Source organism: Zootoca vivipara, chromosome 4, assembly GCF_965207765.1.
Source record: "Zootoca vivipara chromosome 4, rZooViv2.hap1.1, whole genome shotgun sequence".
Taxonomy (NCBI): Eukaryota; Metazoa; Chordata; class Lepidosauria; order Squamata; family Lacertidae; genus Zootoca; species Zootoca vivipara.
The window spans coordinates 35,278,348-35,304,104 of NC_142587.1; the positions used below are offsets into that span (position 1 = coordinate 35,278,348).

The 25,757-nt window shown below is 40.0% G+C and overlaps 2 protein-coding genes across 2 annotated transcripts in view; one reads left to right on the plus strand and one right to left on the minus strand.

Moving 5' to 3' along the window:
* STS (steroid sulfatase) overlaps positions 1-25,757 on the plus strand; it is a 213,594-nt gene that overhangs the window by 32,423 nt on the left and 155,414 nt on the right. The window lies entirely within an intron of this gene.
* PUDP (pseudouridine 5'-phosphatase) overlaps positions 22,258-25,757 on the minus strand; it is a 63,678-nt gene continuing 60,178 nt past the window's right edge. The window contains exon 4 of the mRNA XM_035116360.3: positions 22,258-23,923. Coding sequence (XP_034972251.2) covers positions 23,747-23,923 — 177 coding nt within the window. The 3' untranslated portion in view covers positions 22,258-23,746. The remainder of the gene's footprint in view (positions 23,924-25,757) is intronic.

A 25,757-nucleotide genomic window follows, 5' to 3' on the forward strand; every position in this document is an offset into this window, starting at 1 on the left:
AAATCTACATTCATTAACCTTATTGCCTTTTTTTCACATTGGAGCTTGTGTTTCTTGTTGAATTCATGGGAGAAGCCTGGATACGGATGTAAAAAGCAAGCATAGGGCAGTTATTCAAATCCCGCTGCCCCACAAGTACCTCTGCATGTGTATGCCAAAGGGAGCCAATCGTGCCTCCATTTATACTTTGAAAACAAGGAATATGAGATTACAGCTACTGCACATTTTGGGAAATTTAACGTTCTTCTTTATGGTGTTGGGGGATTTAACACATAACTGCACAATCACTATGTCTTCAATTATGTCTTCAATTTATTTATTGTGTGCTATGTAAAGCATCTCTCCGTGGCTTACAAAATCTTAAAAACATGAAGCATAGCATAAAAACCAGAAATTATTGGGGGGCACGTCAAATTTCGACCTTAGACAGGGTGTCATATCCATGGTCCAACCCTGTGCTGAGTTTTGCTTTTCTGAACAGAAATATGTAATCCATCAGTAACACTCCCATTCTTTCACCTTGGTTAGAGAGTTGCCATTGGTATGGAATTGAAATCTGAGGGTGCATTCAGATTTGAGGATTACTGTATCATTTCTCCCAATTATAATGCTAGCACGTCTATTCCACATTCTGACATTCCTTTTTACATTGCATTATTTGTGGGACCGTGGCTTTTTGACCGATATACTTGTGCTAAATTTTAAATGGTGGGAAAGAACTGTATGCTGGGATACCACCTGAAATTTCATCAGTTGAAATTACAATGCAAAACTCCTGCAATTTTCTGGGTTAATGGGGCTGAAAATGGATTATTATTTTTTTCCTGGAAGCAAATAACACAGAAGCTTCCACTAGATTCCACTAGTTTTCTAGAAGTAGCTTCTATGTTGTGTGAAGGATAACATAAAATGTTGACATTATCAAGCAAGGAGACATCAGGAAAATGGAATGAAATGCTATCTGAATGCAGCCCAAGTCTTTCCTTTGGAAATCTTCTTGTGGAAGTCATTTACACTTTGGCTGCAGTATTTAGCAGCATAATGTTCCATCGAAATCATATGAAATATTGAAATGAATGTTACTCGCAACTATATTTTTTCACTGACTTTAGTAGGGATTCCATTCTTTGGATTGGGATCAGTGTGTTTCCAGCAAGGCAGAATATAATCTTATCACAGTCTCTTGGGACCAGCCACTTGCTTCTACATTGAATTAGGTTATTTAATCCTCTCCACAAAAGTCAAAACTTCAGAAAGATTTTTTAAAAAAAACACACATAAGAAAACAAAATGGATTTTTAGCTGAAATGTTGCCTAATTTCTAAGCGGAAAAGAGTAAAAATAAAAGAATTTTTTTTATAAAGCATAATATCCATGATATCCCTGCTCTCGATATTTTGGTCTAGTGTGTAATCTCTAAACGCACTGCTTCTCTTCTGCTCAAATTGCCTAATATTATGTTGTGCAGTTCACATGTCCTAAATTATCCTTAGGCAATGGAACCCATGTGTCATATTGTGTATGTAATTCAAGTGAAATTCATTCATGTTGCAGGAAGTACCAAGCCCCAGATCATAATGAAGCTGACTGCAAACCAGCAAATTGCTCTATTTACAACGGAGAGAAACTATTTCCTCTCTTTCCTGTCTCAAAACACTAGAACTTTGCATAAATGAATGTTATTGGATTACTCTATGTTCAGAACCCCAGCAGAAGTACACCCTTATGCTCATAGAACTCAGGAGTCTTGGCCATGATGGCTAAAACTAGAACCTCCTTGTATATTAATTAATTTATTTGAATTATATACTGTCCTGTGAAATAACTGCAGGGCGGTTTACAACGAAGGCAGCTAACATAAAAATAACACAATAAAATAACACTGTAAAATAACAACACAATGACTCAAAGCAAATCACACAATAGCAATTTCCTAATAGTTGTACCAGCAACTAATCCAATTATCACATCATGTCTCTGCTCCTACAAATACAGCAGCCTAAAACTATAGAGAGATGGGACTGGAGCTACAGTTCCCCAGATTATATGAGGGAAGTCACACAGTCACACATGGGATGCACACAGCTTGTTTACCACTGAAACCTGCTTCTGGTTAATAATCATTCCTTGCATTCCTTGTTCATGGAACATTCCCCCCCTTCCATAAAGTTAAAATTATGCATTAGCTCAGCCTTGCCGTATTCCGATGAAGTGTTCCCTCCATCTCTATTTAATCTACAAATATAAAATAAAATGGTAGGACAATAAAAACAGTAGAGCAGAATCTCTAATTCCGGTACCCAAGTATGTCAACAGTGCATAAGGACATAAAAACTACAGAGCTAAACAGAAGTAGGTGTACATAAGCCCGCATCTGGTACATAAAAGGAATATAGTTGTGGGAAGTCCCGATAAATGAGGTGTTACTTTATTTACAAATGCAAAGCACTGCAGAATAGTCAAATGGCCAAACAGTCCCTTAATGCTGTAAAGACACTTCCAAATATCTTCCAAATATCTCATTCTTCAGTTGCATTCTTCTTTAGAGTATAGCTTTATAGAACAGTAGATTTGGAAGGGACCCCAAGGGTCATTTAGTCCAACATCCAACCCTGCCAGCAATGCTATGGAGCCATAGTGTTAGGGAAGGACTGAAATAGCATTCCCATCTTCGATCTATTATTTCCATTTGATCTCCAATATTTTTTGGATCCATGCCGGTGATTACAGAATACTAAGCTGTAAAGTGGAAGCGCCCCCCCCCCCAGGGCCTTGCTGCTTCCCAGTACCATCTCCTTTTGAGAACCTGGTGTCTAAGCTGTGGCAGACTTTGGGCTCTCAAATTTCAGTGGTGACCTGTGTGAAGCCAACATTTGGCGCCCCCTCACCTCTTGCCTTCCATTCTACATCATTGTTGTAGCGCCCCCTGTGGCAGTTTCTCAACTCGGCACCCAGTGTGGGTGAATTGGTTATGCTCCCCTAAATGTGCCTCTGCTCCGAGTTAGGAAATCCCTGTAGATTCCAAGGTCTGAAAACATGTTGCAACTCTTCTCCAGACTGATAAAATTGCCCTTCTTCCGGGGATGGCAGCTTATGGGTTCAATTCTGCCTATGGTTAGATACTGCAAGTCAAGGTCCACTTCTCCCTGCAACTTCCTTGTATTCAAGCCTCCATGCACAGGCAACTGTCACTTGGAGCAGGAGTAAATGTGGGGTGGAGCAGAACATTGGTGTGGGAAAGCCTAGGGCAGGCATCCCCAAACTTCAGCCCTCCAGATGTTTTGGACTACAATTCCCATCATCTCTGACCACTGGTCCTATTAACTAGGGATCATGGGAGTTGTAGGCCAAAACATCTGGAGGGCCGCAGTTTGGGGATGCCTGGCCTAGGGCACCACTGCGCACTTGCCATGGCCACAGAATGGGAAGCAGATGGTGACATGCTTCATTGGGCTGGGTTGTCATCAATATGCTGATGACACCCAGATTTTTCTGCTGATGGACGGCCACCCTGCCTCGGCCCTGGACACACTGACCAGGTGTTTGGAAGCTGTGGTTGGATGGCTACATGGGAGCCGGTTGAAGTTAAATCCTTCAAAGACAGAGGTCTTCTGGCTGGGGCGGGACGACATGGGGTTGGGGGCCAACACCCATCTCTTGCGGGGGCTCAATTAGTGCCAGCGCCTTCTGTCAAGAGTTTGGGTGTAACCTTCGACGCCTCCCTTTCCATGGAGGCGCAGATTGCAGCCACAGCTAAGGTGGCATTTTTCCATCTCCGCCGCATTAAGCAGTTGGTCCCTTACCTCTCTCGCCCTGATCTGACCACAGTGATCCATGCAACGGTCACCTCCAGGCTTGATTAATAACTCGCTTTACACAGGGCTACCCTTGAAACTGACCCAGAAACTCCAGCGGGTGCAGAATGCCGCGGCGAGGCTCCTTACGAGGTCCCTGCCGTGGGACCATATTCATCCAGTGCTTTACCAGCTGCACTGGCTCCCGGTGGAGTACAGGATCAGATTTAAGGTGCTGGTTTTGACCTTTAAAGTCCTATGCGGCCTAGGACCCTCATACCAATGGGACCGCCTCTCCTGGTATGCCCCGCGGAGGACCTTAAGGTCCACAAAGCAACAAATTGGAGATCCCAAGCCATAAGGTGGTTAGATTGTGCTCAACTAGGGCCAGGGCCTTTTCAGTATTGGCCCCAACTTGGTGGAACGCTTTCTCACAGGAAACTAGGGCCCTGCGGGATTTGATATCTTTCCGCAGGGCCTGCAAGACGGAGCTGTTCTGCCTGGCCTTTGACCTGGACTCAGTCTGACCCCTATGTGTTTCCTCCCTTATGGTTTTTGACTCGGGCCTTTTAAAAAATGAGTCTGCGTTTAGAATTTTAAATGTAAATTGTATTTTAACTAATTGTTTTTCTTTCTTTATGTCTTATTGTAATTTTACTGGTGTCAGCCGCCCTGAGCCCGGTTTTGACTGGGGAGGGCGGGGTATAAATAAAAAGTTGTTGTTGTTGTTGTTGTTGTTATTATTAGTTACAGGTAGGTAGCCGTGTTGGTCTGAGTCGAAGCAAAATAAAAAAATTCCTTCAGTAGCACCTTAAAGACCAACTAAGTTTATATTTTGGTATGAGCTTTCGTGTGCATGCACACTTCTTCAGATACACTAGAAACAGAAGTGTCAGACCCTATATATATACAGAGGGTAGTGGGGGTGGGTGGGAATGGGAGATGGGCTGATGGGAGTGGTAAACCTGTAGATGGGTGTTAATGGCTGCTGATGGCTGCAATTAGTCCTGGGCTGAGGTGCTAAAGAAAGCTTGATCATGCATAATGAGATAAGAATCCGATATCTCTATTCATCCCAGGTGCTTCCATGGTTTTAAGCTTGGTAATGATTTCCAATTCAGCAACTTCCCTTTCCAGTCTGTTCCTGAAATTTCTCTGTAATAAAACAGCTGCTTTGAGATCTTGTATAGAATGTCCTGGGAGATTGAAGTGTTCTCCTACTGGTTTTTCAGTCTTATGGTTCCTGATGTCAGATTTATGTCCATTTATCCTTTGGCGTAGGGTTTGGCCTGTTTGTCCAATATAGAGAGTTATTATTATTATTATTATTATTATTATTATTATTATTATTATTATTATTATTGCTATGTGAACCTCCTCCTGGTTTTCTTGTGTGGAAGATTAGAACTGTAGGACAATCATCCTGGGTGTGCATGCTGCAATCTGTTGCCAAAATCATTTTTCATATTGCCCAGCCAGAAGAAAACAGCACAGTGGCAAATCTGAAATGAAAAAGGGCCACTGCTGTTTCCATTACTATAGCAACAACACTGTAGTCTAAATATTGTTAGGCTATGGAGAAAACCTTTCCCCCTCTATATCTGATGTATCGCTTTAGGCTCCCCTTTAAACCTTGTGACCTATTCTGCATGTTGCTGAAATGTGCACATCAGATTCATTGATTTGTGTGCTAGCCATTTCTTAAGCAGTAGATCGTGATGAGATAACACCTGTCTTGTATCTGAATAGTTTTAATCCTTTATTTAACTATAGTAATGCAAAAGCGCTTTCCCCTTCATGCAGATTTCACACACCACTACATGTAGTGATTGTGCAAGCAGGTAATGGATGATCTCTCATAAGGGAATGGTTGTAGCTCAGTGGCAGAGCTTTGTTTTGCATGCAGAAGGTCCCAGTTTCAATCCCTAACATGTCCAGACAGATGCCCCATGCTGAAACCCCAGAGATCCACTTCTAGTAAGTATAGACTGTATTTGGCTAAATAGACCAATGAGGGCTAAATCCAACCAAAGTTAAGCTCTTTTAAAGTTCTAGTTACAGGTACGTAGCCGTGTTGGTCTGACGTAGTAGAAACAAAATTTAAAAAATCCTTCCAGTAGCAGCTTAGAGACCAACTAAGTTTGTCATTTTGTGCATGCACACGAAAGCTTATACCAATGACAAACTTAGTTGGTCTCTAAGGTGCTACTGGAAGGAATTTTTTTTATTTTGTCTCTTTTAAAGTGTTGCTGGTTTCAATGGGAGAAATATAAATGTGTGCCTAACTCTTCAAGGTAAATAATTGCATACATCACTATAGTTAAAAAGTACCATTGCTGGCTGCAGAATCTATTATTTAAATAATACTTAAAAGTATCAGATAATATTCAGAAACAGTCAGACAAATTTTTCTCAGTGCCTCAGATATTATACATTTCTGTCTGTTCCATGCATTTTGAACTTTGCTTTAGAGTCTAAAGGATTGCCTACCCAATTTCTGACATTTTTGCTTTGGGAAACAATATTTCTCAAGGAATCTTTTTACTTTCTTCATCCACCATTGATGGTGGATGTTAATAGTAACAAGAAGTAGCTAACATTTTAGAGCCTCTATTTTGTAGTGTAAGCATCCCTGCTGATCTGCTTTTGGAGCAAACAGGCCTCCCTCACCCATAAAAAATCATCCCCCATTTTCAGCTGTCAAAACAGAGTGAGCTAATGGGCCACTCTGATAAAGCAGAGGAAGAATGGTCCCTTTTTCACATTTATTTTTATTTCTTCTACTCTTCCTTGGCCTTTTACAGGCAATAAAACACATAACAAACCTTTTTCTGGAAGTGCAAGAAGTTTTAGAGGTTTTATTTGAACCAAAATCCATGCTTTAACAAGAAAGGTGTTACTAAGTTTCCCTTATAGGTCAGGCTTACTGTTCAACTGAACACATGTTGTGAAGGATTAGTAAAGGTGAACATAGCTGTTTTCTCTTCAATTCTTAAATTGTTTTAATTTTTTCCTTGAGGCTAAAGAACCTTAGTATTCTATGGACGGAGAAAAGAAAAGAAGGTATTTTATTTTGGTCCCATTTGTCCCACTTTGAGACGTGATCTTCCAGAAGTTACATACAGTACTTTAAAACCAATACGGTAGAGAGAAACTGTTTAAGTGTCACTATCAACATTCAGGAAGAATTAAATACAGTTTTTTTGTTTTTTAAAAATGAGAATGATGGAATGCCCGTTGGACTCCACAACAAATTCTCATCGGACAGATGTAGAAATGTAGTTTGTGTGCCTTTTACTAGCTCCATCTGATTCACCAACTGTGGCCATTCCTGAACAGGGATAGCCTACCCGCTGTGGTACATAAGTTGATAACTTAAAAGCTAGACTGTTGTGATGTGCTCTGTCTGGGACTGCCCTTTAAACACCTGCTGAAAACATTTCTATTTTGCCAGTGCAGGAAACTCCTATTCTGCCAATACACCTTTCCACAATAGTTTACCAATGTCTGGTTTTAACTTCTTTATTGTAAGGTTTTAAATTCTATCGTCGTGATACATTTTTATGAATAGCAACATACAAACATTTATTATACATAAAGTCTATTGAACATTCTTTCACAGGCATTCTACGGACATTTGGGTAAAATTTCTTCCTTTTATTTTAGCAAGAAAAGAAGAGAGAAAAGCACATGTATGTGCAAAGACAAAACAGAACCCCAGATTTGTGATTTGCTTAGATTTTGAAGGCAGAATTAGATATGACATCTACATGCAGCTGGTGATGAAAACATAAGGTGTGTCTCCCCAATCATTTTCTCTAACACAAATTATCCTTGTTTGTGTGCTTCTCTGGCCCATTTTAAATCATTGGCTACTAACAGAATGTGGCACAGCACACAATGTTATGACATCTGAACATGAGTATGTGTAACCAGACATTATGGAAGAATGGGGCAACCAAACACACAGCTGCTATTTTTGGTGCCAGATGCCTGTGTATACCATCATGTTTAATTCCAGCCTACAGTGCTTTCAAGATCACAGTTTAATTTTAATTTGCGGAACTTCTGACAAAGACTAATTAAACAACACACACAAAAACTTATCTATTCATATGCATCTGAATACGATCCACTGCTCTCCCTCTGCTGTTCGTCGTGTACTGAATGATGTACATCAGAAAATTAAATTCCCAAAGTACTTGATATAAGCACTGTAATGTAGACACGAATCATAAAGATGTTTACCCTCGAGAAATTGTGTCCTAGAATGCACTTGAAAGTTATATGCAAGCTGACCCATAGAGTGAAATCTCTTTAAACACTGCCCTGGGCAATGGCATGACCTTAAAGCATATTACAGCTCCAATAACTTGCTTTGCATTTTATGGAACTGCTTGGAAGAAATAATGCTCTTGGAAGAAATAATGCTAAAACAAAGGATGCAGCCTAGATTATAACAGGCACAACACTGAGAAATAGGAGAGGAATTTTGTTTGGTTCACATTTTAATTTGAAACATCCTAATTCACACTTTCTAAAACAATATGTAAACTGGCATACAGCTATCCTTTGAAACTCACTCTTATCTGAATTTGTGGTGCTGTTCTCCAAATAATGTGTACAAAAAATGTGTATATTAGGGGAAAGTCTACATTAAAACTGAATATTTTGGTGAAAATAAGAGACAAAAATGCATATTTGGGGAGTTAGAAAAATGTGTATTTTGGTGACCACGCTCCTTCTATGGGCATAGATAGACATTTCCACTTGAGTCAAAGTGTACATGTATCACAGAACGGATTTACTAGGAAAATCCATAATCAAATTCTGTAGAATCCCTTCCAAAGTAGTTTAGAATCTAAAAAAAGAAGTCAAAACACAAATGGAAAATAAAGACAAAGAACAAAACTTTGCAATTGATGGAATACTTATACAGTATTGAGTTTGGGAAGTGGAGCGCATCAACCACAACATTATATTTAGATTCCCCAGTTGTTGCTGGGAGATGTTTAAAAGCACTTTAGCACATACAAAGAAGATAAAAAACATCCTATTGAGTATAAGCCAATTTGATCAGCAATAAATAGAAAGGTATTATTAATAATGTGAAGAGGTCTGCATGCTCAGGGACAGATGAGATTTTATTTGTGTAACCATTGTGAGAAGCTCCTGGGAGAACAATGAAGAGGTCCTCAGAAGGCCTTGTTTACGCACTACACCATACCATAGAAAGAGAAAAAAAAGTGATAAGTCAGATGGGAAAAAAGAAGCTTTTGGAACTTCAGAATACAGGAAGATTTGGGTTTATTAACAAGCAAGAAACATGAGCCAATTACGATCTTGATGCAATTCTGTTCTTCGACAGAAAATGAACAAGTAAGGAAAAACAATGATGTGCTTCTCAAAAATAACATCCTACATAAAGGAAGGCACAGATCTGATAAATATGGATGTACTCAAAACTGGAAGGAATAGCAGTATTTTTCACACACACTCCAGAAACATAAAAAGACTTGGTTATGCACAGCATAAGCTGATGCCAATGGAAATTTCAGCATTTCAAAAAGGACTTTTGCTTCCATCTTTGGAATATACTTCTCTGTTCCTCTGCTCTGACAAGATATTACAGAGAAGAGAACGACTGGCATAATTTATGTATTTGGAGGGCATGCTTATTTTAGAAAATAAAAAGAAACGACAAGAAGTCTGGTTTCCACAGTAAATTGAGATAGGGAAACAACCATATTGTATGAGAATGATTGAGCTATCTGAATTTTGGTCAAGGAGGAAATACGGGGAAAGTTGGGGCTTTTAAGGAAGGTTACAGCTGCACTGTGAACAAACCTCTGTATACAATAACAACCATATGAGCCATTTCAAAATGAGGCATAAAGACTTATTATCTGAACCTTCCCAGAAACAGTCATGTTGGGTTTTGAGTGTGATTACTTCGTCCTCTCTTCTTAACTTAACACAATAGCATCTACTGGTAGCACCCTTCCTAAAAATTCTTCTAGCTGGTTATGAGCTTAAATGATGAGCCTGATGTCTACTATTAGATGCAAAGTGACCTCACCAGATGCTAATTGACCTTGCTCTTTCTTCTGTTAACCCTTTCCCTCCTTGATTTGCCACTGCGGTAACTAGCCCCAGAATTGCTGCCTTTTAATTTTCTCTCCCGCTGCAGGAAGTGCCCATAGCCTACCTCTTTACCCATTCTTCTGCTATTCCTCCCATGTCCTTTGCTCCCTCCCTGCTTGGAACCCACACTGAATGCTCTGCTCTGCCCTCCACCACCTTTATACTACTATACTACAGATAGTTGAGTGTGTCCCCTCCAGTACAGCTGCCCAGCCCAGCCTTCTTCAGTCTGTTTGGCTACTTCCACAGCTGACTGTTGGACTGAAAGCATGAGCAGGAAGCTGCTGCACCACCAACCACTCCTGACCATCAGCCATGATGCCCACTGTCACTTAACCTAACCTATCTTAATAAAGCTGTTGTCAGGATAAAATGACAAGGGATGAGAGTTTATGAATAAGGATCCAAATGGATGAATGGTAGGCCCTCCATCTTATGCTACAGTGGGGGTTATATGCAAAGATACAAAACACCCATGCTTTTTTATTTTCTCTTCTGTTATCAGATTTTATTCTTACTATATCTCTACTCAAGACACCGGTCTTGAAAGATCTACATTGGCTTCCAGTACGTTTCCGAGCACAGTTCAAAGTGTTGGTGCTGACCTTTAAAGCCCTAAACGGCCTTGGTCCCGTATACCTGAAGGAGCGTCTCCACCCCCATCGTTCTGCCCGGACACTGAGGTCCAGCTCCGAGGGCCTTCTGGCGGTTCCCTCATTGCGAGAAGCCAAGTTGCAGGGAACCAGGCAGAGGGCCTTCTCGGTGATGGCGCCTGCCCTGTGGAACGCCCTCCCATCAGATGTCAAAAAGGAAAACAGCTACCAGATTTTTAGAAGACATCTGAAGGCAGCCCTGTTTAGGGAGGCTTTTAATGTTTAACAAATTAGTGTACAGTGGTACCTCGGTTTATGAACACAATTGGTTCCGGAAGTCTGTTCATAAACTGAAGTGTTCATAAACTGAAGCGAACTTTCCCATTGAAAGTAATGGAAAGTGGATTAATCCGTTCCAGACGGTCCGCGGAGTAACCGTTCATAAACTGAAGCGAACTTTTCCATTGAAAGTAATGGAAAGTGGATTAATCCGTTCCAGACGGGTCCGCAAAGTACTTAAACTGAAGCGTTCATAAACTGAAACATGGGTGTAATTGGTTCCGGAAGTCTGTTCATAAACTGAAGCGTTCATAAACTGAAGCGAACTTTCCCATTAAAAGTAATGGAAAGTGAATTAATCCGTTCCAGATAGGTCCGCGGCGTTCATAAACCGAAAATTCATAAACCGAGGTGTTCATAAACCGAGGTTCCACTGTATTTTAATGTTTCTGTTGGAAGCCGCCCAGAGTGGCTGGGGAAACCCGGCCAGATGGGCGGGGTATAAATAATAAATTATTATTATTATTATTATTATTATTATTATTATTATTATTACTCATATGAGGTACAAATGATAAGAAAGCAAGGGAATTAAGATCAACATTTTTGTTTGATCCACCAGGCATTCAGTGTATTAGTAACGACTGTGGTATTTTCTTTTTCAAATATGTAGAATTTGTGAAACCACAACAATGTTTTATGCTCTCATCATGTTCCATGTCTGCACTGATTCTTCATGATGCTTTTCTTCTGGTCGCTTCTCTCCCCCTCTTCACTTTCTTATGTTATTTCCATGAATCTTTCATTTTCTTCTAATTTTAAAACCTCAATAAAAAATTATATGAAAAAAATGAAAGGGGTTGGAGTGCATCACCTCTGCCACCTTGAGAACTTTGGAGGATGTACATGATAAAAATTATGAATGCTGTAAATTAGATTTGTCACAATATGGCAAAGTATACCTGATGGGCTAGCAAGTGAGAAATTAAATTTCTGAGGCCCTGAATTTCTTGTTCGTTTGACCTTCTCTTGTTCATTTACACCCCCTTCTCCCCACCACCTACTAGTAGACACACATGCAAAGATGTAGTCACAGAAAGAAAAGAAATCAAGTAGCTGTAAGCCCAACTGTTTGAGAAAAAGGGAGATCAAAGGAAAATAATACTTAGCACTTCTTAAGTACTTAACATGTCCAAAATACAGTGTAAACATTCAATTAACTTAAGAGACTTGCTTTTATTTTTATTTTTTTTGATAACGAGGAGGAAAAAGTAGACTAGAAATGCTAATGTGTACATGTGTTGCACCGTCATTGCCAGTTGTTAATTAGCACAAGGAGCAGGCGAAATCTTTGCTACTTGAAAAGGTTCACACAAAAAGGGGAATCCTCTCTCAAGGATACCGGAATGGAAAGACCATGCATGCAAAGAAAATGGCTATTTTTAATCTTTCCAAATTAGTATCTTTGCAAGAAGAGGAAAAAAGGAAATCACTAGTATAAATTCCCCAGTAATCAACTCCGCCAGCCCACACTGTCATGCCTTAAGTTACAAACTGCACAACCAGACATTCCACGAATTTGCTGAGATATGACAAGCGTGGTAATTATCTCCTTTTTATAATGAACCAACAAAGGGTCTCAGTTACCCCCAATTATAATTGAACTATATATTTACCATGGATACAGGACATTCTTTAGGCACCATACCCCTTCACTAAATGCAGGCCACATAGATTTGCACACATACTAAAGAGAAAGCCCCCTCCTCATCTTGACCACAGAGCCAATAATTACTTCCCAGGACATCTTCTTTCTTCACCCATAATGAAGAGCAGGTGCATCCTTTCATCCACTTCATGTGGAACCCATCAAATGTACAGGCATGCACTGCAAATGTATGTTTCAATCAGAAAATGGCAAGAACATTGCTGCAGTCCACACATTTTTCAAATGTTCATAGAAGAACCCTAACATGTGAAGCAGGCTTATTTCGCACCATTTTTTCCAGGTAGCCAGGTAGAAAGATGTGTTCTTCCTGCACCTGCAAATAAAGACAAAAATAAATTCTGCTCCAGAAGTTGCAAAATCTCTTGAACACTCTCTTCACTATTCCTTCCCTCGTGTACATTAGAAGTCGTCACTATTATAAGTTCTTAAAAAGCATCAGATGATGCGACGGCTAATAAACTGAGCAACTTCATTTCCACCACCATGACTCCAACATAACTTAAATGTGGATGTGGCAAATTACATTTGTTTGAGATAACCCATGAGGGAGACTTGGAAATCTTGAGAGTCACTATTTGTTTCAGTTTAGCAAACACCTTCGGGGTCCTGATGAAAAGTAGAAGAGAAAATCTTCTCTGAAATCCTGCAAAGTGTCCTTAATGAAACCTCTTGATACCATGTATCTGTGATCTGATTGGCAAGACAAGGGACAGGTTACTTGGCTTTTGCTCTCAAGCACGGGTGCTGATAAGTTCACATGATTGTGTATAAGGTGGAGATGACTCATACTAGCCTTTGAAGCCCACTCTTAATATTATTTCACAGAGCCTTCCAAGTGAAAGCAAAGCAAAATAACACACGAGGACAAGGAATCTTAACCAACAATAAGAGCTAGTAGAGGCACCCGCATTCATGTAGGTAGATAATAGCACAATCGTCATCATGGAAACACGATTTGTAAGCATACCACTTCATTCTCTCTGTCCTATTGAACTTGAAGGGCCATTATCTCTTCCATGCTTACTAAAATATAAAGTTTTACAAGCTCATATTTATTCACGGTTGTCAACCATTTATGCAACTTTAGGTATGTGCCATAGAATAACCTCTGTTTATAGTTACTCAAGAGTACAGAGACCTATAATATGAAGATAGCTGAAGTCACTATTTCTCAAGGCAATATTCAAGGCCTCTTACAAGTTTTGTTTGTTGTTATATTTTCCATTCATTTTTAAAAACAAAGCAGACTGGAAGGGTTTGGAATAGGTATATTAGCTTTGGAAGAATGGTCAATTTGACTATGGTAAGAGAGCAAAGGTGATTTTATCCCACCTAAGATCTTGTTTGCCAGACTGGGGAGTAATTATAACAATATAACTTACTGAGATTTCTAATTATTAATACACCCAGATATCTAAATAATTCCACACAAAGCAGTCAAAGGCCTTGAGAATGTCAAAAGCCATGTCTGTCATAGAGGACCTTTTTGTGTGTGTGCTATTTTCAATGATATTTAACATTTTTCCAATTGGGTCCATTATGTATTGGCATGAAACAAAGCCAGCCTCATGCAGGGCAACCAATTTGTTCAAGAAGTGTTTTATAAAATTGGCTAGCACAAAAGTAAATATCTTGCAATCCTGATTTGTAATTATCCTTGTAATCATCCTTCTTGATGGTTGAAAGGATAACATCTTTTGGAGGACTATATAGGTACAGTATAGTAACTATTCTAGAGAGAAACCAGAGATGGAGCATGTAAGGCATTAATATATACTTGAATCTTTTGTAGAATTTGGAGCTAAAACCATCAGGTCAAGGAGTTTTGTGTAGTTTCAGGTTTTTAAAGGTGGCCTCAATTTCTTTCAGGTAAATAGGGCTATCAAGAAATTATTCACCACTATGCAAAGTACCAACTACCAAAGCTCCAACTACCAAAGCTCCAACTACCGCACAATTGCGCTCATTTCACACGCTAGCAAGGTTATGCTTAAAATTCTACAAGGCAGGCTTAGGCAGTATGTGGACCGAGAACTCTCAGAAGTGCAAGCTGGATTTCGAAAGGGCAGAGGAACCAGAGACCAGATAGCAAACATGCGCTGGATTATGGAGAAAGCTAGAGAGTTCCAGAAAAACGTCTACTTCTGCTTCATTGACTATGCAAAAGCCTTTGACTGTGTCGACCACAGCAAACTATGGCAAGTTCTTAAAGAAATGGGAGTGCCTGATCACCTCATCTGTCTCCTGAGAAATCTCTATGTGGGACAAGAAGCTACAGTTAGAACTGGATATGGAACAACTGATTGGTTCAAAATTGGGAAAGGAGTACGACAAGGTTGTATATTGTCTCCCTGCTTATTTAACTTATATGCAGAATTCATCATGCGAAAGGCTGGACTAGATGAATCCCAAGCAGGAATTAAGATTGCCGGAAGAAATATCAACAACCTCAGATATGCAGATGACACAACCTTGATGGCAGAAAGTGAGGAGGAATTAAAGAACCTTTTAATGAGGGTGAAAGAGGAGAGCGCAAAATATGGTCTGAAGCTCAACATCAAAAAAACCAAGATCATGGCCACTGGTCCCATCACCTCCTGGCAAATAGAAGGGGAAGAAATGGAGGCAGTGAGAGATTTTATTTTCTTGGGCTCCTTGATCACTGCAGATGGTGACAGCAGTCACGAAATTAAAAGACGCCTGCTTCTTGGGAGAAAAGCAATGACAAACCTAGACAGCATCTTAAAAAGCAGAGACATCACCTTGCCGACAAAGGTCCGTATAGTTAAAGCTATGGTTTTCCCAGTAGTGATGTATGGAAGTGAGAGCTGGACCATAAAGAAGGCTGATCGCCGAAGAATTGATGCTTTTGAATTATGGTGCTGGAGGAGACTCTTGAGAGTCCCATGGACTGCTAGAAGATCAAACCTATCAATTCTTAAGGAAATCAGCCCTGAGTGCTCCCTGGAAGGACAGATCGTGAAGCTGAGGCTCCAATACTTTGGCCACCTCATGAGAAGAGAAGAATCCTTGGAAAAGACCCTGATGTTGGGAAAGATGGAAGGCACAAGGAGAAGGGGACGACAGAGGACAAGATGGTTGGACAGTGTTCTCGAAGCTACGAACATGAGTTTGACCAAACTACGGGAGGCAGTGCAAGACAGGAGTGCCTGGCGTGCTATGGTCCATGGGGTCACAAAGAGTCGGACACGACTAAACGACTAAACAACAACATGCAAAGTATAATGATTGAAATAAAAAGCAGAACATCCAGAACATAAATCTTTTGATGAAAATGTTATGCTACCATCTTTTTTGTGATTCTATGTACTTTTGTTTTGGATTTCTTTTTTCTACATCTATTAGCAAGCAATCTTGAGGTTTTGTTTCCATATTCATAAGAGCGCCTCTTACAAGTTGGCAGCACTTATTTGGGGGAGTTTGTTTGTTTGTTTTTGCTTCTCTCGTTTTGCAGCTGTTATTCCTATTTATTGAACACATTTCTTCCGACTCTCTTATTCGTTCCTTATGATCTGCATTGCATTTCTCCCTTCCTCTGAATATATTCAATGACAAACCTCAGCTGTTAGCCCAGGCAGAAGGATCATTAGTGATGAAAAAGCTAATCCGTCACAGATATAATGCACTATGTATGTTTCATACGTCTCATAAATCATCAATTAGTTTAAAGAACCTGAAGTCCTCCCTAGAGGGTAGCAAATTCACAGGATGTTCTCATACGGTTCATTTAGAACTTTAAATGAGAATGCAGTGCAGTATGTGTGCTTCCAGGGGATTTTTTGGGGTGGGTGGGGGGTGGGTGGGGTCATTTACCTGCAAACATTTTCTGCTGCCTCCAATGTGTCTTCAGAAAGGTACATCACGGTCACCAAGGTTGGATGGACAAGTAGTTAAGTCCCTATAGAAAGGTCTCATGTGAACTTCACAGCCCACCCACCAGCAATCACCAAATTACCAATACAGATGATGTTCAAATAGTATAAACTGGCAAATAGCTCTTCCTATTGAATCAGCACAGAATCAAGGGTAAATGAAATAGTAAACAGAACATCTCATGTTCCATGCTTGAAGCCTGTTGGGAATGTTTATATGTAGAAGAATGACTACATGTCACAGCCTGCGAGTTTCTGCTGTTTCAGTCAAACTTCGGAAAGTCAATAACCCAGTGCAGCACATCACTCATAGGCACAGACAGTGTTCTGTATATTGAGCCAGTGTGGCATAGTGGTTAAGAGCGATAGACTCCTAATCTCCACATACAGCTGCTGGGTGACCTTGGGCTAGTCACACTTCTCTGAAGTCTCTCAGCCCCACTCACCTCACAGAGTGTTTGTTGTGGGAGAGGAAGGAAAGGAGAATGTTAGCCGCTTTGAGACTCCTTAGGGTAGTGATAAAGCGGGATATCAAATCCAAACTCTTCTTCTTCTTCTTCTTCTTCTTCTTCTTCTTCTTCTTCTTCTTCTTCTTCTTCTTCTTCTTCTTCTTCTTCTTCTTCTTCTTCTTCTTCTTCTTCTTCTTCCATGGTATCAGTGGAGAGCCCTGAAGACATAATTGCCCTGCATGTTCCAAAAGGCTATCATATGGTAGGCTATCATATGATACAGGACAAGCAATTTAGATTACAGCTCAGGTGCATTTTAGCTAACTTTACAAGCTCCCTTTTACTCATCTTTCTACCCTGCTCCCCCCCCCAAATGGAGGCATATAATTAGATTTCAAACTGAACACACACCCTAAAAGCATAAAAGCATAATAGCCCTCCCTTCCCGTGCCAAGGGAAAAACCCCCAAATCCACAATGCTCCAAAATGATTAGTACTTCTATTATGCTCAGAACTATTGTACTTCCAAACAATTCCCAGCCTCCCTAATAGGAACTCATTCACGATGCAACTTTGAACATATGGTTCAAAGTATATAGGTACAGAAAATAATAATAATGTTATTTTAAAAATATTTTAATTCAAAATCTATATGGCCTATATTTCGAGCCATAATTTGGTCCTTATCACTCTTTTCTTGCTTTTTGCAAACTTAATTCCAGATTGGGGTTGTGTTGATGGAAGACAGGCTGTTGTGGAATGGGGGTGGGATAACTTGCTTACTTTCCTGCCCTGCTCTACTTCATAATTGAAGCGAATACCTAGCAACATAAGCCAGTGAAGCCTGGATGTGAAGAAAGCTGTGGCAACTGTCTGCTGTGATTTCTAAATGCTATTTTCCCAGAAAGGCAGGCTCTTGAAGAATGAACAAGAAGACCCTCAACCCCCAACCTAATCATTGATGCTTCAGTGGTAAAAAGTATATATATATGGTTCTGACCTTTAGATGACTCCCTTCAGGATTCCTTCCTTGCCATTTCTTTTGAAATATGAAATTAAATTCTGAGTCTAGCTATTGAACTCTTGTCCTACAATTGACGAGCTTGGTTCAGAACAGTGGCGGGCAAACTCATCTGCTTTTACTGGCAGCCCTTACGCTTCTGGGTGGAGCAGCTGGGAGTGGAAATCCCCGTCCACAACTCAAGAGGCTTCGGTCTGATCCTCCAAGAAGACACTAAGAGAGGTGCATTTCAATTTGACAATGACGTGAGTGGAAAGAAACTGATCCATGCCCAAGGCCACCCACTGTGCTTTATAGAAGAGAAGGAATTTTAACCTGGTTTTCCCACTTCCAAACTCAGCACATCACCCTCAGGGGGGCAAAAACCTTTCTGTGCCTATAGGTCACATTTGCAAACCAGAGAAACTGTCTGGCACAAACTCTGCAGCCAGTGTGTGGCAGTGTGATGTACAGTGGTACCTCTGGTTAAGAACTTAATTAGTTCCGGAGGTTTGTTCTTAACCTGAAACCGTTCTTAACCTGAGGTACCACTTTAGCTAATGGGGCTTCCCGCTGCCACCACACAGTTTCTGTTCTCATCCTAAGGTAAAGTTCTTAACCCGAGGCACTGCTTCCAGGTTAGCGGAGTCTGTAACCAGAAGGGTTTGTAACCCAAAGCGTTTGTAACCCGAGGTTTCACTGTAATGGTTGGAGTGGGCTTTAATCCAGTGTAAAGCCAGTGTAATACACTACAGTGGTACCTCTACTTACGAATTTAATGCGTTCCGAACGCACATTCGTAAGTCGAAAAAAATTGTAACTCGAATCCCATAGGAATGCATTGGGAGAAAAAAATTGTAAGTAGAAGCAACCCTATCTAAAAATTCGTAAGTAGAAAAAATCCTATCTAAACCGCATCCAAGATGGCGGACGGAGCTCCATTCGTAACTAGAAACATTCATAAGTAGAGTTATTCGTAAGTAGAGGTACCACTGTATTTAAGAATAGAATTAGAATAGAATAGAATTAGAAGGGAACCTGGAAGCAAACTATTTAATTAAATCACTAACAGTTTTATATATTGCCCTTCGCTAATAAGGCCAACATTGGTTTACATCAATAAAAATATAATACAATTCAAATCAAGTATAACTTTTAAAAAGCACCACAGTTCTGCAACTCCAACAAACCGAAAAATGTTGCATTACTTTTATTTATACAAGTATTTATAGACCATCCTTCATAAAATATCATGGCAGTTGTACAGCAATTTAAAACCTAACAACCATTAATTGCAGTTCAACAGAATTGTGAAAATGACTGGCTACTCAAGAAAAGTTCCTCACTTCTGTACGTATGTATCTAACTAACTGTGAAAAGAAATCAATTAGCAAATCTTCACCCCCCCAATCCTTCTACGAGTATATATATAATGTATATGTGTGTATACAGTATATGAGTCCAAAGATACCTCAGTGGAGAGAGAATTTCACAGAAGTGGAGCCATCACCAAAAAGGCCCTTTTCCAGACCACCTCACTGCATACTTCACCCTACACAGGGACCACCAGGAGGGTCTCAGAAGTTAGTTAAGTTCCTGTACAAGGAATGAGATTACTTGCAGAAAACTAGGTTCTGTAGATAATATGCTGTGCGGCTCCTTCACTGCAAACATTTTGGAGCATCTGGACTTAGAATGTAGTGTCTACCCCTGCCCCGGCCCCACATTTTCATGAAGGTAGAATATATATATGGTGATGACACTACTTTCGTAAATGCTAGTTTATGAAATACACAGGTTTCAATGTGTCAAGGTAGAATCTTCCTAGAGAACAACTCCCAAATGTTTCGCTGTAACTGGCAGCTCATTCTCTGAAATATTTCTCATGGAAAAGTGGTGAAATCAAACATATGGGCAATGTGTTTGCTTGCCATCTGGATTCACAGGTCAGGTTTGGACTGTGAAGGCTTTAATAGCATTAGGTTTCTCTGCTGATACAAGAGATTATAGTACAGAAGAACAGCCCACAGTCACCATCCTAATCATTATGAGCTTCTGTTTTACGGAGCAGAAAGTAGAGCAGAGGAACTGCTTAGCCCTACAACATTCTGGGGTGATTGGACAGAAACCCCTTTCCCAATATGACTCTCGAGACTAGGAATGGGGGAATCTGTGGCCCTCCAGATGTTGTTGAACTACAATTATTCCCATCACTATTGACTCTGTTGGCTGGAGTTGATGGATGCTGAATACCAACTAACATTGGGGGCCACAGTTTCCCCAGCCCTTCTCTAGACTACATCATATATATAAGTGCAAGTGACACCATTTCTAATTTTATGAGGCTGCCACCCTTATGTGAATGAGCATGCTGAAGTCATCAAGTGGAGGTCTAGAGGTCAGAGTTGTATAATTTTAATGAAAATTTTCCTGGAGGAAAGATTAGGCGGGGGGGGGGGAATTTGATAAGAGAAAATAGAGGTATGAGGTTTGGAAAATAGGTTAGATTAGCTATTAGAAAATTGTTTATTTAGATAGATAGTTGGGTAGCTTGCTGTCTCTAGCTCTCCTTTTGTTCCGGGGCCTCTTGGTGGCAGGGAGAGGTTCTGGGGGAGGGAGGGGGAGACGGTGAAAAACCAAACTATAAAATGGACCATTTTTTGACTGCCCGTCACCCATGGGACCTACTCGTGGCAGGAGGGGTCCTGTGGAGGAGGAGGGTAGAAGAAGATGGATTTTATGTTAATTAGAATAAGAGGTAAAGTTTAAGGATAGTGATTAGCTGCATGAATATATGTTTAAAGAGTATGGGTTGAAATTGGTAGAATGAAACTGCAATGAATAAATATGAGAAGAGATGAAAATCAGGAGGGAGGGATACGAGGAAGTCACCAAAACAAAGTTAAGTAAATGAGGGGTTGAGAATATATATACTGTATGTTTTTTTTTCTGTTGTGTATGTGTGTGTGTGTTCATGTTTTGTAATGTTGGCATTTGGTTGTGTTTATTTTAAAATTAATAAAAATTATTTAAAAATAAAATAAAATGAAAGGACCCTCCTTAGTAGAAAAATGTATGGATACACACATTGCAAATAATTCCATTACCAGACTTGGAGGAATTAAGATGCAGAAGGCTGTGTAAAGCTATTTGAGCTATATAGCTAGCTACATAAAGGTGTGATATAAATAGCTCCATTAAAGCCAAATTATCCTAGGTAATGCATGGTTAATGGGCCCAAAAGAAAATTTGAATTCAAGAATTTCTGAAAAACTGAGGGACTGATGTCCATTAAGCATCAAGCAGTACAAAACATTCCAACATGAAGATACCCAGGGCTTTTTTCCACAGATGGAACTCACAAGAACTCAGTTCTAGCATCTCTCAGATGGGTGCCATTGCTATTATAAGAGAACAAGGGAGGTGTTCATGGTGAGTTCTGGCACCTCTTTTTCTATAAAAACAGCACTGAAGATATCTTCTCCTGAACTATAGCTATGAAGAGCCTAATGCAGGAGCTTCATTCAAGTGGTCCATAGCTTGGGTGTTAAAAATAGTGTTAAATCATACAGCATCTAGCAGACGGACAGAAAAACTAGTAAGACCACTTAAAAGGTTTGGCAACCACTGGTGTAATGGATAACACCTGAGTTATACACTGTGGACTCACAGTGGCATTGGGTGCACCATTCCAAATCCAGTGGTACATCAGGTTAAGAACTTAATTCATTCCGGAGGTCTGTTCTTAACCTGAAACTGTTCTTAACCTGAGGTACCACTTTAGCTAATGGGGCCTTCCGCTGCCGCCGTGCAATTTCTGTTCTCATCCTGAGGTAAAGTTCTTAACCCAAGGTACTATTTCTGGGTTAGTGGAGTCTGTAACTTGAAGCGTCTGTAATCTGAAGCGTCTGTAACCCGAGGTACCACTGTAGTCTTCTTCTTTGGCAATCACTTGTAGCCGAGTAAGATTGCCTTCCATGAACATGGTTTTGACAGTCCATAGGAGACTGTGGAGGCCAATTCTGGATCCACACGCCCTTCCACAGTGGGGACATAGGTTTCCAGGTGGGAGTTGATCACAGTGATGGTTTGCCAAGCGTGCCTTCCTCTTAGGATGTTTCTCCCTTTCATCCTGAGTTTGTGCTTCTTCAAAGCCCACGGCACCTTTGGTAAAGGCTGTTCTCCAATTGGAGCGCCCGCAGGCCAGTGTTTCCCAGTTGTCGGTGTTTAAACTACTTTTTTAAAAAGTTTTGCCTTGAGGGAGTCTTTAAAGACTCTCTCCAAATAGTACTGGCCAAGTAGCCTATAATCATGTAGGTGGGAAAACAAACGTATAGCAGAAATGGAATTACAGTGAAGAAGAAGAAATGCAAACATTTTTATTAGCAGAATTTATTTAAACCCAATAATTTACTTTTTCCTGATAAAGAATTTGAATATGGGTCAGTGCTAGGTACATACAATTCTGTTTCCCATGGACAACATTGCAGATGCCATCTCAAGACATGCGAGGATGGTGCTGTTCCGATCAAAGCATCAGAAAAGGCAACAATGAAAACATTACCCAGAAAACTAAATCTGAACAAATGATGCAATCAAGAAGTCACCAGACAAGGTTAACTCAATCAAGATAAACAGGGAGGAGGAGAGGTAGAACTGTTTTGGCACTTAGCAGAGGGATCCTGAAGCTAGCAAGAGATGTTTTCTCTACCATTGGGAAAGGAAAAAGCACAATGAAAATAAAAACAGAACAGCAAAGGAACATGACCAGTCTGTGCAAGCAAAGACAGCGACAAGAGAAATATTCTGTTGGGCTGGTAGCAACTGTATAAAGGAATTATAATCACACAACTAAAACAATTACTTGGAAAGAAACGTTCAAATTAGCAGAGTCCTGCCTGCAGTCTTACAACCTGTTTGTCTGGCTTTGATCCAGGCAAGTAAGAATTTTGCAACAGATTTTGTATCATGGGCTTATAGTACATGATATAGTACAAGATGAAGCCAGAACATTATAGAAATGCGGAATTTCAAGCAAGGCAGAAAAAAAAGACATAATTCAAGACCCATTTAGACACACTAAAGGAAACTGCATATACTGTTTTTCCTTATACTGCTTTTAGGGATGAGGGAGTAATTGATTTGGTTTCTTGTTTTGTTTTTTTGGAATGGTCCAACCCAACCTGAAACACCTGAACTTGCGGGTGGATTGGAACGCCCGGTCAGATTATGCACTTCTCCAGATTTTGCAATGCATTTTATGTGCACAAAAGTACATAATTTATGTAAAAGATGTGTACCAACTGCATATTTTACACATGAAGAGCACTGAAAAATGTGCACTTAATGTAAAAAGGGCAGGCAAAATGTGTACAATGGGACAGAATGAGTCTGAACAGATGGGCTAGACCAATGATTGAGTGCCAATGAGACCTAAACAGAATGGAAATAGTTACAGGTAGTTGCTCAGCCAATCCCTAACTCTATGATATGAGGATTTTCAACCCTTTCCTCTGCAGCCATGATCCCAATGACTGGCACCAATGAGAGCTTTGTGCCTAAGTCTAATTGCTGTCTGGGTGGGATACATTTCTTTGCGATCACAGCTGATATGCTGCAATCCCTATGAAAATCTACCTCCTGTGTTTAGTACTGGATGGGCCTTTTGAGTTCCCATCTAAGTGGCTATAAGTTTCAAGGGCAAGGTGTCTGGTGTACAATCTTTCCATTTGTGCTATTTAAATGAATGAGATTTTCAGCAAAGTCTAATAATAAAAGTGGGACATATGATTACAATAGTCTAAAAAGCCTCCCCCCCTGAAATCAATATAGCTAAATTAAAATGTTTTAAAAATTAAACTATTTTCAATCAAATGGTGGTAAACCAAACAATTCTGGTTTGAAATCAGCCATTGACTTGAGTACTAGAGTTGCTTCCTTCGTAAGATCTTTGTTCAGGTTTTCATCTGGAATCATTACCACTTGCATTCCCGCTGCCAGTGATGCCTTGACTCCATTGGGGGCATCTTCAAATACAAGACACTGAGAAGTAGAAAGAAAACAAAGTACCATAATCAGAAAATTGATTCTGTGCATATCCAGCAAATGAAAATTATTTGGCTTTAATTCCTAGGTCATATACACATTTTTTACAATCTTTGGGGAATACTTAGAAAATAGTTTAAGAATGTAATTTTTAAACATATGCATATACGCCAAAAGAGACTTCTTCACACAAGTGCATAGTTAACCTATGGGATTACCTGTTGAATTGTGGAACTGTGGCTTTTTTAAAAAAAATAAATCAACATACCGCAATGTTACACTTAATTTTATTAACGTTAGTGGCCGTAGTGTGACACAAAAGCAGACAACATTCAAAAAGTTACCACTTCCTTTTCTGTGCATGTGTGCTTCTGTTTCCCCATGGTTCACCCTTGAAAATGACAGGAAAGAACTATAGGCCAGGATACTGCCCCCAATGTCATCCTGCAATTTTCCTTCTTAAACGGGTTTCAAACAGATTCCTTTGGGAAGCAATTAACATGGAAATGAGCACAGAAGTGGCTTTCACGTCATGTGAAAGATCACCTAAAACGTAGGAAATATCCGCTAAGGAAACATTGGCGAAATGAAATAAAGTGGTGTCTGAATGCAGTCGTAATGATGGCCACCAACTTGGATGGCTTTAAAAGAGGATTAGACATAATCACGGAGCATAAAGCTATGATTGGCTACTAGCCATGATGTCCATGCTCTGCCTTCATGGTCAGAGGCAGCATGTTTCTGAATACCAGTGGCTGAAAAGTGTTGGAGGTGATAGTAATGTTGTGCTCAAGTCCTGCTTATAGATTTCTCAAAGGCAGGTGGCTGGTCATCGTTAGAACAGGATGCAGGAATAGATGAGCCATCGGCCCAATCCAAAAGGCTCTCCTTCTGTTCTTAGCTTCAGGCAATGATCCAGCCGGAGCAGGGAAAGGCAGCGAGTAAAGTCCTTCAGGCTCATTTGGGTAAACAGCTTCCTTCAAAGCTCATTAATGTACCAGCTCCTTTATGCCAGTTCCTCATAGAATCGTAGAGATGGAAGGACCTTAATGGTCATCTAGCCCAAAAGGCAGCAATATAGGAATCCTGCCCACATCTATCCCTGGGTGGGCTCAAACCACCAACCTTCTGGTTAACAGCCAGAAACACTGACCCATTTCTCTACAGGCTCTTGTGCCCATTACATTGCTGACTCTGACTGCAGCCTTCACACTCAATGGTGTTCATGGACAATTATGACAGATTTCACTATAAAAACATTTGATCTAGTAAGACAAGCAGCTTTTACACATAACATTATTGCAGTGCTGTGGCTAGAACTGTGGATTATTGTTGTCATTAAAAAACAAGAACATTATAGCCGAAATATTTCTTATTCTTTTACTTATGTATTCCTCAGTTCTCGACCAGATACAAATCTTAAGCAGGGGGGGGGGCAACTACGACATTTTATTTCAGTCATTCTTATTCTTTAATAGGGAACCAATTCTTTATTAAGCAATAAATACACACCAGACCTGTATTGTGAAAATTAAATGAGCTCATTTTGTTACTAAAATATCAATGTTCTGTATCCTCCCCCTTTAGTTAAGCTGTAAATATTAGAGATTTATGTCACTGTAAGAGAACAGAAAATCTTGGTCTACAGTTTGTCTCAAATGATGTGTTAGGACAGTAGAAAGAAAAGGTCAGAATAAAACAATTTAAGTGCTAACTCTGAATTTATAAATTGAAAAATGCAAGGCTAGTATTTCAGTAAAACATACTACACACTTATGGTTTTTTTAATACGGCAGTTTAGCTACCATTGCATACTACAATCTGAAGCAAA